This window comes from Rhinopithecus bieti, unplaced genomic scaffold (assembly GCF_001698545.2).
Source record: "Rhinopithecus bieti isolate Rb0 unplaced genomic scaffold, ASM169854v2 scaffold_5476, whole genome shotgun sequence".
Lineage (NCBI taxonomy): Eukaryota > Metazoa > Chordata > Mammalia > Primates > Cercopithecidae > Rhinopithecus > Rhinopithecus bieti.
In genome coordinates, this window is record NW_016805433.1 from 1266164 (window position 1) to 1281522 (window position 15359).

Sequence of the window (15359 nt, forward strand, 5' to 3'; positions counted from 1 at the left end):
TAAATAACATAAGTTATTTAACTTACAACATACATTAAGTATGCATAATAGTCATGCTGTTCCATGTCAGAGTACCATCAAAATCAAAACGACAGTGCACTATTAGATTTTTCTTTTTTTTTTTTTTTTTTTTTGAGACGGAGTCTTGCTCTGCCTCCCAGGCAGGAGTGCAGTGGCGCAATCTTGCTCACCGCAAGCTCTGCCTCCCGGGTTCACACCATTCTCCTGCCTCAGCCTCCCGAGGGGCTGGGACTACAGGCGCCTGCCACCACGTCCAGCTAATTTTTTGTATCTCTAGTAGAGATGGGGTTTCACCGTGTTAGCCAAGATGGTCTCGATCTCCTGACCTCATGATCCGTCCACCTCGGCCTCCCAAAGTGCTGGGATTACAGGCGTGAGCCACCGAGGCTGGCCAAGAATTTATTTTCTTATTGCGTATTGCCAAATAGTCCTCATCTGGTAGTCATCAATTTAAGAAAATATTTGGTTGATTGTATGTATAACTGCATTGGAAAACAATACCGTTGTGAAATTTGGAATAAAAGCAAAGCAGAAAAATTGTGAAAGACATTCTAAATGTTCATATTTAAGAAAAGCAAGTTTGTTACTGGTATATGAGAAAGAAGGCAGGAGCCTCTTAAGATATAAAGAGAACTACTGAGTATTTCCAAAACTTTGGGGAATCTGTCTGTGGCTTAGAGTTGTTCTGACATCACTTCAAAATTTACTAAGTTTTTTTCTTTGACACAGGCACTAAACTTCTTCTTCGTACAAGTACTGGCTCTCTAAACAATGTAAAACAGGTAAAGTATACCCAGAGGTTACTGGAGATAAGTATCTCATATTTGGAAGGCACTGCGTGTGATAATTCTGATATTAACTGAATTAACACACAGAACAACCCTCTGATAAAGCCAGTTATTGACTGGAGTAAAAGGAAGCACAGGACTAAGAATCACATATTTAAAATGTAATGGAAAAGGAAAAAAATACGAATCTGCAAAGTGCACAATCTATTGGAAAAAAAAGAAGAAAGGATGGAAAGAAGAAAAAAGTAAAAAAGGGAGATGGAGAGGATCTGCCTATTTTTCAAGAACATTCCTTCAGCCTGCAGTGACCATCAGTACCATTTCGGTCTGATTAGTGACAACAGCCAGTAGGTACACTGTAGGACATTCAAGACTTAAAATGTTTATGTTTAAGGTGGCAAGATTGGGGTAAGTCACCCTATTCTTGGCTCACAGTATGAATGTACTCTTGTTTAAATTAATGAAGTATTAAACAAATTTGCAAGGGCATCATTTTAGTATATGTATCTATAGGGTTAGAAGGATATTTTATTTGCTTTTTGGCTTTGTATAATTCTTACCTAAATGATTGCAGAGATGTCCAAGTGAAGTGTACTTCTACAATTTCAATACATAATAGTTAGCTCTATCAAGATGAAACATTAATGAGGATTAGGATAGATTTTAAAGGGAATAGTTTGCATTTACGAACACTTTTGATAGCTTCTCCATCAGAAATTACACCCAACTGCTTAAGAGTGTTCAGTTAAGTTCATAACTATGACAGATCTGGTTTTAGATGTTGTAGTTGAATAGAAGGAAAAATATGACACAGTCTCTGATTTCAAGAGTAGCCAGTAGGGCAGATGTCTGAAGAAGGAGAAAAGTTAGTATGTAAAATAGAACAAGAGAAACTATACAATAGAAAACAAGACGAGTTGATGGGTGCTGACGAGGTGATGGGTGCAGCACACCAACATGGCACAAGCATACATATGTAACAAACCTGCACGTTATGCACATGTACCCTAGAACTTAAAGTATAATAAAATAAATAAATAAATAAATAAATAAAAAAAATAAATAAATAAATAAAATAAAATAAAATAGAAAACAAATGTAACACAGACAAAGAGAACTTTTCGAATGGAACACAAATTGGTAAAGATCTTCTAGTGGTAGTTTTGCTTTCCATCTGCTTTGAGCAAATAACCCAATCACTACCCTTCAATTATTTTATGAACAAACAATGGAAGAATAAAAGGCCTGTAAGATCCATTTGAAGCCAAGAGGCACACAAGAATTTCTAAATAGAAGAGAAATCGATGTGGCAATGTATCAGGAAAAAGAGGGCTACCAACTTTGTCTTAAATTGCATTTGCATAGCCAAGCCACTAATCTTTTACTAAGATTATATATTTATTTGTAGTAACTTGAGGAAAACAGCACCCGATATAAATGTGGACTGGGTTTTTATGATATTATTAAATACTATTATTCTGAGACAGGGTCTCACTCTGTCTCCCAGGCTGGAGTATGCAGTGCCACGATCACAGCTCACTGTAGCCTCTAACTCTTGGACAAGGGATCCTCTTGCCCCAGTGTCCTGAGTGCTGCTGGTATTACAGGCATGATCCAATGTGTCTGGCTGGACTGGGTTTTTAAGTAACCCCAAGTCACTCTCTACCTTTGCATCTATAGCTAGACATTAAGTAGTGAGTTTATTATACTGTTTTAGACATGAAGAGCTGTCTTATGCAATCTAACTTTGACTTATTTTGTAGAATCTGGATATATATAACTAGGAACAATAGGTGAAGATTCAGGAAAATTTTATTTGATCTCTTAAAGAAAGAATTCCAAAAGTGTTATTTCTAGATTTTAGTAGTTTCTGTCATTGGTGGGTTTAAAGAAGAAGCTAGAGATGTCATAAAATTTTACATAAGAGATGAAGGGTTGAACCAGATGTGGTCTCTTCTGACTGTGAGATTCTATGCTTCCAAAAGAATAGAAGACAGGAGTTTATTCTGAGAAGGTTGAAGGGTGAGCACGAAGATGGGAAAGGATTCAAGGTAGAGGAAGGCTTGAGTACAAAAGCATAGAAACTGTTCGTATGCAAAGGTGTTTAACAATCACTGTATGCAAAAGGATTCATCTAATTTAGAGAATATTAGATGGATATTAGAAGTGACAGGTTGACATTAATGTCCCTGCATGTAACCCTTGTGTCAAGGTGAAAAATGAATCTGAGAAATTGTTATCACTCATGGGGGCATGATAATGAGTCTCACCAGGTTATGAGATGGCTCACAAGAACTATGACTTCTTCTGTTTCTCTTCTATTTAGAAATTCTTGTGTGTCTCCTGGCTTTGAATGGATCTTAGAGGCCTTTTACTCTTTCATTTTTTATTCATAAAAAAACTGAAGGGTAGTGGTTGGGTTATTTGACCAAATGAAGTTTCATCCAAAGACTTTTTGATTTATGTAAGTTATATTTTGTTATTCTTTCTTGAATGGGAATGGTTTGTACTAGGGCTAGCACACTGGGAATGACACACAAACGATAGTTTACTGTGGCAGTAGCTCACAGTAGTCTACTAAATATGACATATTGTAGTGATCTTAATTTTCTACTATATGTTGTGATATTTTACAGTAATATTTTTAAAAATTTTATATGTTAACACATTTTAATTGGTAGAAAGAATAAAGGAAACATGAATACTGCAACTTTTGAACATTAATAATAATCCTGTATCTTACTGATTATTCAGAAAAGATAATGGTCAAATGAAAAATGTGTGATGTTAAAAGACAACAAGAGGACATATTCAAGGTAATTACATAGATATATAATTTAATAATAAAGTAACTTTAATTTATGATTGCATTTTAAGAGTACTTATTTTCTTGCCTAATAAAGAGGTTCACGTGAACTGTAAATACAATAAAACTCTTTAAATATTACATTTTGAAATTAATCCTTTTTTCCACTCTGAAACAATACAGCAGAAAGGTCTCAAAATGCCTCATTTGAAGCCATATGTGCTTCTAAGATCTGGGGAGGTACATGAGAGTGAGTTGACACGGATAGGAATATCTTCTTTTATACCTCCCCATGGGTGAAAATGTTGAGACATAAGGGAGTCAACAGAGTAAGATCAATTTCAAATCTACTGCAATTGTCTACAGTTAAAAAAGCTTCAGCAAGGACAATGTCCCTGAAAATGAGAGACAGATGTAGGAGATATTCTGAAGATAAAATCACAGTATCCTGTCTACTGAAAATGTACAATATGAAGAGCACAGTTTCAAGTAAGACCATTGATTAAACAGATTTTGCACTAGAGTAGAGAGAAGGATGATACGTGAAATTATAAGACAAATAGAAGAAAAGAACTCAAGAAAAGACTTTGATATGAGGTGGCTATATGGTCTAGCACATTGATGGGATTTTAGTTTTAGAACTGAAAAAGGTCTCAGACAGAAAGTGAAATGTTGATTTGAAGGATCAGAAGTAAAGTTGTGAATGAGAACACAGAAAAAGGATTTAGGATAAAAAAATGTCTAAAGGAAAAATAACTTGGTAAACACATAAATGTAAGGAGGAGAGGGAGGATGAATTGCATTGCCCAAGGTTTGCACCTAATACCTGGAACAATTATTAATATAGTCTCATTCACTCTCAAAAGTGACCTTGTGTCTACAACAAATGATACAGCTTTGTTAAGATAAGCAACCCCAGGAGAAAGAATTGTAGTTGGAAAAGTATGAAGAGAATCAAGAGGACAGTGTCACTTAAGTCATGGCCTGTCTGATACAGTTGAGATATCTCTGACATAAACCACAATAGATTAAGGGGGCAAACTCACATCCTAGAAAGGTAAACTTGACCTTTCAGACTGGGTTTCTATAGCAATGAAATGTAAGGGATGTATTTGATCAGTGGTTTTCTAATTCATCAGAATATTAAAGCTCTACAGAGAGCTTTGTTATCAGTAAAAGTATAATTCACATTTCATTTATTAATTGTGTTTTAACTGTGAAAACTACATAATAAAATACATTCCCAAGTGTGCTACAGAATCACTCATTTTTTAACACATTGTGACCATGGACATGTTGGCTTCAGTTGCCATGTTAACTTTAATGTATGCAAATCTTAGAATAAACTTATCTTTGCACAAATATTTGACATTTGTGGTAAATGAGACCTTGATAAAAATCTCATAGTTTTGTGCTAGTCTTTTAAAAATACAATCTGTGAATGTCTTTCACAAAATTCTGTGGTTACTGTTTTGTGAATTACTACTCAATTAAATGTAGACAAAACTCAGGCATATCTGATGAATGCTACTTTATGATAGTGTGAAACATGCTTTCCAATGAAAATAATGATTTGGCAGAATCTATCAAGTCTTACACACGTCTCCATCTTTATATACACTATATCCATCATTCTTTACAATATGACCTACGTATTATGTATCCATTCAAGAGATAACAAAATTAGTTTAAATGACTTCACCAATGTCAGACATAGTAAGTGGTGAGTCTTTTTGCTCCTAAAGAATAATGAAGGTGGATCTAATCAGAATAATAATGGTGAGGAAAAATAGAATAAGGAGTCAACTAATCAAATTAATGTCAATTAATGAAAAGAATTGATAGGAGACATGAAGTACTTAGCAAGCTTATAGCATTTTAGGTGATTTGGGTGTGTTTTAGATGTTGTATAAAACTATTTTGTCTCATATTCCTATGACTTACACAAACATTTTAAATTCATTTTTTGAAGTTAAGGTGTTAGGCTTTTACTTTTATAAAATCAGCTGCAACTTAAAGTAAATAAAATCTATACATTCTTTGGCATTATAGGCAAAGACTCTTATCACTATTATATTGTTAGGAAACAAAAGCTTGGTGTTTGATATGAAATCATTAGCTTATATGAAACCATGACCAAAATGGTTGTTTTCAATTGCTAAAAGCCCTACTCAATACAGTGGGAAGGGTTGCAATAGAAAAGACAAAGCCTTGAGTCTTGTCCTGGCTGAAAGCTGGAAAGTCCAACTAATTGAAAAATGTGAATATTCTCTAGGTACATGATTAGAATTTTTTTTACAGTGAAAAGAGAAAAAGTAATGAGGCCCTTGGAACCCTCGGCTTGGGAGAAGGGAAGAAGAAGGAGACACTTGAGGACCCAAGGTGCTTCTCTGTGGAGATGTGGTCCATGGGTGCAGGAGCCCTTGGAGGCTGCTGCCTTGGCACTGCTGCTGGCCAACACAGATGTATTTTTGTCCAAGCTTTGGAAAGAGGTGCTGGAGTACCTGGAGAATATAGACCTGAAAACACTGGAGAAGTAACCAATGACTTTCAAAGCAAAGGAGCTATGGCGGGGAAGAATGGAATTGTGATTGTGGTTGTACCAGGCTGTTTTCTCTGGCAAGAGGGGGCTGCAGACCTGTGGTTCCTCAACCCAAGTTGGACGAGCTGGGTGTCCCCCTCTACGCAGTTGTTAATGAGCAGGTCAGGACTGACATAAAGTTTTTCCAAACTTGTTTCAAAAGAGAAATCCTCCTAGATGATAATAAAAAGTTCTATGGTCTACAAAGACAGAAAAGACGATGCTTATGGGATTTAGCCCTCTGGGAACATGGTACAACTACTTCCAGCCTGGAATTGAGGCTTCCCTGGAAACCTGGAAACCCAAGGCTTCATCCTCAGGGGAGTTTTTGTGGTGGGATCAGGAAAGCAGGGAATTCCCGAACATGGAGAAAAAGAATATGGAGACAAAGTAAACTCACTTTCTGTTCTGGAAGCTGCTAGGAAGATCAAACCAGAGACTTTGGCCTCAGAAAAAGAAATGATTGCATGAAACTGCCCAACTCAGAGAAACTATGAGCATTCATTCACCTGTGTTCATGGAATGTGTTGTCCCCATTTGTGTCCCTAAGGAGTTAGAAACCTGCATTTATCTTATTCTCAGTATGACTTACTAACATATTTTAATATTATACTCTGTTTAGGCCCAGTAAGGCAAAATAGTCCCAAAACAAGACTGGCAAAAAGCTAAGAAAGCAGTGAAGTTTATTCAGCTGAAACCTGGAAAATACAAGGCTCAAAATTGACTGTTGTGCCTCATTACAAATGTGTATGGTGTTTGAGTTCTGTTCATTTTCAGGTCTTCAAAAATCTAACAAAACTTGATGATTGACTTGAAGGTTAGAGAATATAAGGTTTTGGCTTGTGTGTTTTCTATTACTAATTTTTTATATAATGTCAAAGTAGTACTTTCATGATGGAATTGATGTACTCTGGGATAGTTTAACAAAGGTAAATTATAAAGATCAAAACTCATCTTTATGTACAAGTTTTCTGATAAACGAATGATAAAATATTTACCATAAAATAATGAGAACACTTTGTAGGTGACTTTATAGAAGATAAACCGATTTTAAAGTCATTGAATCTATTAAATGGTATCTGGCATATTGAGCTTTAATTATTTTGTTACTCAGAGTGTTTTAATGACATTTTATGCATATTATTTTATACTATATATAAATGATGCTAAATACAAAGTAACCCAATGACTATGTTGGTAATTTGTTTTTCATTGTATCTATCTGAAAATGTTCAGAGTATTGTCTTAACAGAAATTCTTGTATGCATTTTAAGGAGTTTTAATTTTAACAATGTTAAAAGAAGTTAGCTTGGAGTCATGGAATTACATATCTTTTTCTTCCTAATTGTTTCTATTTTCTACAAAAGACTACTAATTTTGTTTTAAGGATGTTTTAATATTTCAAGCAAATAAATAAGGAGATGCTTTCCTGTTTTTTAAGAGGATTCTAAAATGGAGTGGAAAGGTCCCTGGGCATAAAGTCAGATGTTCTGGAACTGATTACTGCCTCAAATCCTTAGTAATGGTAAGACTTTTTCAAGTCAAGTGACCTTTCTGAGCCCTGAGCCTAGACTAGAAAATAATCACAGTATTAACCTATGTTAAACATTTGTCATGAGCAATAAACAGTATAATGTTTGGAAATTATTCTGTGAAGAGTAAACAATGACACAAATGAAAGGTATTGTTAAAGTGCCTTTATCCCTCCCTTTAAATGAAAACGTGTTGTGTTTTCATTTAAAGGGAGGGATAAAGGGAGAGATTCCTGGGTTTCCGTGAGAGTGGGTGGTGAAAGAAAACAAAATCAATATTTTAGAATATTTTACCCAAGTTAGAAAAGTGGTATTTTCCAGCTGCAGAAGATGACATGGCAGAAGGCGAAACCAGAGGTGACTGGTTGCCAGTGTCCTGAAGCCCTCCAGTAGAATGAGAACGCAACCACTCTTTGCCCTCTTCTTGGTTGGCCTGCCGAGATGATGGGGTATATCTGCAAAACAGCACAGCTATGACACTTAAGCACATCTACAAGGGAAAGGCAATGCCAAGACAGGAAAACAATTGAGAGGAGGTTACTATTCAGAATGAACAACAATTTCAAACAGATTGAATCTAATTATAATTGCTCAGTTCTTCCAGATGATCTTACACCATCTGTTTGAATCACATAGGAAAAAAATAAAATAAAGGGATTTGAGGAGAAAATTATGCTTCTATCAGATATGCGGTTGGAAATCATAAGCAATGAGCAGACAGCCAAGTTAATTGAGAACTCAAAAGCACAGGGCTAGAAAGGATGTAAAGAGGGTGAAAACGTGGACTACAAATGGAGGACAGTGGTGGGCCAGGGCCAAGAGAAATGAAGTGATGGTCACAGAAGGTATAGGGAAATGGAATACATATTGTCAGCTTTTTTGTTTTGTTTTGTTTTGTTTTGTTTAAGGAAAAACAGTTCTTTTGTTAAACTGCCACTTGACATCATGCCTAGATTACAAAAATAGGGAGGGAGATGTGCTCGCTTTACTGGATAATAAATTTCTGGAACGAAATATTAAAATGGAATAATTGCCAGCTATTTGCTATTGCTGAATAATTGGAAAGAAAAAATAATAATGGAGAAAGACTTAGTTTTGCCATTATTCACTGTTTCACCAAACTAAGTATATTTTCTTTCGTAAGTAAATTCTTAGCACCAAAGTAGCCAACTTTTCATATGCATACAGTGTTATACCTCTATTAGTAGTTCATTCTATATCCCTTCCTCAGATAAAAGCACACAGTAAAAGATGACCATAAGTTAAATTTTATTTTACTTTTATTATGGATGGAATAATTATTTTGAGATTATTAAATGATATTAGATTAATTCATATTTAAGTTGATCTCAGAGCAGCACCCCTGAAAAATAGAAATTAAAACAATTTTGAGATTTTATCAAACGGATTTTATAAAAATCATGCTTTAATTACAGTGTTTGTCCTGTGATGATGAAAATATGTTTTCTTTGATTCAGATTGTAGCATCCTTCAACCTTTAAACATTAACTGCCCACATCTGTAGACTCTATGGGTTTTGAGGATTTGCAAGCATATGCCTCCAATAGGCAAAAGTTAGAAGAGTTAATTTTAATTTACTTTGTTGAAGTGAGTTCTGCATTCTACCAAAAGTTGCTGCCCCAAAAAAGCAACCCCTGGGACAAGTTATTTTATTTTATTTTATTTTATTTTATTTTTTAGCATTATTTCTTCAAAATAGTGATATTCACATTGGAATTTATTTAATTTGAGTGACAGTCTCAACCTTTACTAGTATCTCTACCTAAGGGGCTATCTCAACAACTGTTTGGGCCAGAGAAACCATCAAAATTAAAAGTGATTTCATCCTCAGTGTCATGTGCTACACTGCAAACAAACAAAGAAGGAAGAGAGACAGCACACAAAGTTTACATAACAACAGAGAGAGGCAGCAATTGTGCTGAGAGAAATATATACCTTAGTCCCTTTTTGGGTAGTGTATTTCTGTCAAGCTGCATGCTGTTAAAACAAAGAAAATCCCTAAGGACATAATGTAAACAAAACTTCCAAATTACACATCCAACAAAAATGGTTCTCTGAACTACAAAACATAATTTTTTGGTAACACACATATAATGCTTAACTAATTGAAAAAGGCCAACTAAAGGTGACAAGATGTCTATTCCCATTACACATGTTGAGTTCCTTTCTAAGGCAGTACCAGTCAATGATAGTTTACTGACAGGATTACTAGAAAATAGATTAAATCATGTTAGCATAATTTTCCTCTGAATTCTATTGATTAAATACTATCTTAGTTTTTCCTTCCCTATGCAACTGACTAGATTTTTGCTATGATATCACATGCAGAATGAGATAGATCTGCTCTGGCTAAGTTAGAGTGACAACTTCCAATGGACAGAGATGGTATAAAACATCGTTTAATACTTATATTTTGTCTTCAAATTATTTTTAATAAAAAGGCATGTTTATTTCCCATTTACACATGTGAAGAAAGATATATGAGTCTTTGCTTAAAACTTAATTGTTTCTAGTATCATTTATTTAAATATTTTAATGAAATTAAGCGATACCATCTTTTAGAAATCATAAATTAGGTATTTAAAAGGCTGTACATTTTATCATCTCTATTTTAAGGAATTCACAATTGGTAACAAGAAGAAATGAAAAGGTACATCTAGAGAAAATGAGAAATGGCCTCTCTAAAAATACAGGAAGAGGATATCAACAACTAAGTGGGACAAGTCTAGGGATTTCTTTTATAATCTCTGGCATGTAGATAAGCAAAGTGTAAAATTAATTTAAAATGCAGAATTATAGCTTTCTTCCTTTAGGACCTTGAATGATCAAGATTAAATACACAGGGTATGCATAATGGGGATGATATAACATGAATGTAAAAAGACTGACTTGAAATTTAATCACTCAAACCAAAGCTAAAATGTTTTCTTCTATGTGTACTCCATTATTAGCACTGCAAACAAAAGCATCCAAAGGCTTTATACAACTTTACTGGTAATGTCCATGTAAGGTAATTGCTAATATTATGTGGAGACCAGTTACAGTATACATGTTGACTACAGAAGTTTTCTTAGTACTGTGGATAAACAAACAAAAGAAATCATATTGAACAAATATGAGAAATCTCCAATATGAACCACACGTGCTACGACATTTATGTGGTCATAAGTCATTTTAAGGATTACCTCTTTCCATGTGTACAAGTTAAAGTTTAATGCCACAAAGAATATTAAAAGTTGGTATTCTTCTGACAAACTCATCCAGTTGTGTAAAAATTATATATTTATATGATGAAGAGCAATTTAATGAAAAAAATTAGAACAAATACATTTAAAGTTACCAAAATAATTTAAATCTTTATTTAGAAGTATGTTTGAATCTTGATATTAATGATTTTATAACATAGACAATTTCTGCAAACCCCCAAAGGTTGCAAACTCATATGCCAGCAAGGGCCAGATAGGGCATGAAAATGAATGTGGTGGGGATTTTAGTCAACAGTCTGAAGCAGACAGTCACTGTCTGCCTAGAGCCAATAGTTTCTGGGCAGAAATGTCAAGGCAGCGTTGCCAGATCTGACATTTAAAGACAAACCCGGAATTTGCAAAGTTGGTTACTACAAATTATTTTTAAAATTTAGTTGAGTCAGACACACGAAACAAAGCCCAAAACAAATATAGACCAGTTATGGCTCAAAGGCCACCAATGACCTAGAGCAGCTGCAGAGAGAAAACTGTTAAAAAGTGTATTTTATTATTTTATTTAATTCAACAAAGAAGAATTTAAACAAAAATGAAAATCTATAGGAAAAGCTACCGATTTAAATATGAGTATCAAAGGAATCATCTAAAATTTTAGACAAACAGGTAAATCATGAACTTATATACATCTTTATTATAGATCGCTAATTAACTTGCCTTAAAATATTTACATTAATACATTTTCTCTTGGGTGTAGCTCTTTGGTTTTCTTAGCATTTCTGACATTCTACTGATTAATTAATCACAATGAAGCCAGTATCACCCCCAAGATCTACTTTTCTCTTCAATAGGTCATAAACTTTCTTAAATATACTTGAAAGGATTAGAGCAACTTGCTATTGCTTACAGTTCTGTTGTCAATAAAACAAAAAGCCCAGTGTCTTATATCAAAATTTATTTTAATCTAGTAATTTACTGTAAGGCACTAATTAATATTAATATTATATACTATAGCTATGTAGTTAACATGCATTTTTTACAGCTTAACATTCATGAATGCATTTTATTAAGGCTCAAAGGCCAAACATATTTATCCAAAATTAAAGTTTATTTCAGAAAAAGTGTTTATTTGATTGTTTTAATGTTAGAATATTCCCATTTTAAAAATTGGCCTATTTCGGGCTGGGTGCCGTGGCTCACACCTGTAATCCCAGCACTTTGGGAGGCCAAGTCGGGTAGATCACTTGAAGTCACGAGTTCGAGACCAGCCTGGCCAAATGGTGAAACCTCATCTCTACAAAAAATACAAAAATTAGCCCAGCATGGTGGTCCGCTCCTATAATCCCAGCTACTCAGGTGACTGAGGCATGAGAATTGCTTGAACTCGGGAAGCAGAGAATGCAGTGAGCCGAGATGGCACCATTGCCCTTCAGCCTGGGCGACAGAGCAAGGCTCCATTTCAAAATAAATAAATAACATAACATAGCATAAATCAAATTGGCCTATTTCAAAGATTGAACATGTACAATAAATGAATCTGCCTAAAAAGAATAAGAAATTATATATTTTCTAGTGTATTTCTACAGTGAAAATTTTATTGACTTCAGTTAAAATATAGATTAGAGTAAAACATTAAAACTGCATTTTGGTTATAGCTATGTAACTAACCAATCTTATCATCTAGTTTTGATTTGAGAGTTACTTGGTTATAAATAGTTACTTGACTGTATTTCTGAATCTGGGATTAATGTCTAAATGCTGAAGAAATAGGTTGATGGCTAAATGGCCAACTTGTTGCAGATTATCTTTATAATTAAAAAATAACCAGTATTGTGGAAGGTAGTTGTGGTCAATAAATGATAACCTATTTGCAGTATGCTTGGTTTGGTTATCAACTTGACATTTAGAATCCTTACATATGAGCATACAATCTAGGATACATTCATTAAAACTATAGGTTGTTAATGTATTTTAATATAATTTATTCATTAGAAGCTTTATAAATGACATGTGAAGATGCCCATTTACCTTAGAAATGCTGAAACTAGAATCAAAGATTTTATAGGAAGCCCGACTTTTAGGTGGAAAAATGAACCCTTACTGGTTTTTACGTATGCTGTCTATAACAGCATATAACAGCAAAACCATAGGGAAATGGTTACATTTTAGTTGCTGTCACTCAGCTGTTTGTCTTGGCCCAGTTTTTTTTCTTTATGAGGAAAAATGTATTTTGTAATCAGCAGCCCACCATAGCTAGCACCAATATTTTAGTTAGTGCTAAAATTATGTTATCATTGGAAAGCCCCATTTGCATGGCTGTCCCTGTCTCATTGTTAGGCAAGTAGGAAGAGGGATAGAAGCAACGTTTTGCTCTGGGTTTTGTATTTTACAAAGTCAAGAGAAAATGGGGAATTTCAAATTGGGACATCCTAGATTAAGGGGAAACTAGTGTAATGCAGAGAGTGTCTAGTTAAGGGCTTTAATTGATGTTTCAAAATATCGTTCTGGGAGTAAGGCTGAAGGTCTAGAAAACAAATGCCAACATCAATATCAGAGTTAAAAAATAAAATAAAATAAAAAAATTTTAAAAGGGGAAGACATAGAAAGATATATCAGGTATTTTCCGTGACCAGTATTTCTTTCCACATGTGGCCAAGACCATGTTTAAAGCTTTACTTGCGTCAAGAAACAAATAGCATTGCATTTGTCAGGGAAAAAGAAGTGGTTTTAGGACATCTTCCTGGTGGTAAGAGTCAGTATCAGTATAACCAAGAAAGGATCACTTTGAGGAAAAAATTTAGAGTGATTTGCTCAAAAGGGATGCTTCATGATAAGCACATTAGGTACGAAATGCCTTGTTACATCCTCCACTTTAAGTGTGTACATATATACATATGGCCAATGAGAAACACTTTGTAATATGATTACTTTTTAAGCGGTCTATTAAAAATGGCACTGGCACTATAATTTTCTCTAATAACTCATGTCTGACAATTGATTTTTTTTTTAACCAGGTCAACTAGGATTTCCCAGCAACCCATCTGCTATTTTTTTTTATAGAAGTACAAATGGAACAAATTTAACATATTGCTCTGCGCATAACTGTAGAATAATTTCAATTTGGTCTTTGAAAATGCTTAAGTCATCATAAGGAGCTAGTGTTGTTCTGAAGCTTAAGCCAAATCATTAAAATGTCTTCAGGAGACCTCATTCAATATCTAAATACATGCCTTGAATTTTATTCATATTGCCTACTGGGTATAAATGTATGCATTCATATTAACAAAATTATCCACTCACCCTACCTTTAATGATTTTATTCCTCTGTAAATTTGGTAATAAGAGCAAATGAAAGGCCCAGTTTCATCAGTCTTACATCCTTTTGCACAGGGGCACTCACAGTGAAATCAGGGAATTTAATGGGGTGGGGGGTAGGCATAATGCAGGGAAGAGGGGGAAGATGTTACCAATGCCTCCAAGAAAGCTCACCTTTCTGAGAGAGTAGATCTCACACTACCCGTTCTCATGAGCAGGCTCTGGACCTCGTGAGTGCCTGTGGTCAGTCCAGACAAGGAGCCATGATGGCTGAGGGGGAGGTCAATGGACTCAGAGCTCGTGTGGAGGCTAGTCATGGACTGGTAGCTTGGAGTGTCCTTGCTGCCTGCAGAGGAACTGCTCATATTGGCAGCCCACACGAGACCACCTGATGTGAAAGAGTGAACCGATGCTGGGCTGGAGGCCAACGAGTGACTTAAGCTTATAACATCTGTAGTTAAGTCTGAGGGTTTATTGAAGAGAGGGCTGCTGCTGCCGCTTAGCCCACCAGCACTGCCCATGCTGCCCGTACCGGACGATGGTGACTCCAGACTGCCTTGCCGCGCTAATGTGGTACTAGGGCTGGGCATTACTGAGGAAGATTTCACACCCTCAGTATTAGGTGCAGAGGCAGATTTGCCACCTGCCTTGGCACCAAACAACCTAAAAGAAAAACAAATAACAACTTCAGTTGTTCCAAGAAGCTAATATCCACATTTAATATTTAGGGTTACAGTACACAGAGCCAAGTGTGCTTTGGTGTACTGAACTACAAAGCACTTCCTGTCTCTATGTTAATGAACTTTTATAAGCTTGGACTTCCTTATCAAGTGTGGAAAATCTCTCATATAAGGGTAGGTCAGTACTGGGCTGCTACTAGGGAAAGAGGGGAAGTGGGTGGAACAAAAGTAAGTCAAACATGAAAACCCCTGGTTTTCATAATTTAAGTGATCATGAGACTTTCACTCAAATTCAGTAGTTTGACCATACTTGCTGTTACCTATTTACAGAACCATTATAATGAAACAACTTCTACGCATTCGATAGACGACACTTAAATGAGTTGTTCTTTTTTTTTTTTTTTTTTTTTTTTTT

The 15359-nt window shown here is 35.0% G+C and overlaps 1 protein-coding gene and 1 pseudogene across 1 annotated transcript in view; one reads left to right on the forward strand and one right to left on the reverse strand.

The window, feature by feature from the left end:
• Window positions 1-15359, reverse strand: part of NAV3 (neuron navigator 3) — a 383881-nt gene that overhangs the window by 85640 nt on the left and 282882 nt on the right. The window contains 3 exon segments of the mRNA XM_017872509.1: window positions 8023-8183; window positions 9685-9726; window positions 14439-14927. Of these exon segments, the coding sequence (XP_017727998.1) occupies window positions 8023-8183; window positions 9685-9726; window positions 14439-14927 (692 nt within the window).
• On the forward strand, window positions 2844-6667 carry LOC108529924 (redox-regulatory protein FAM213A pseudogene; annotated as a pseudogene).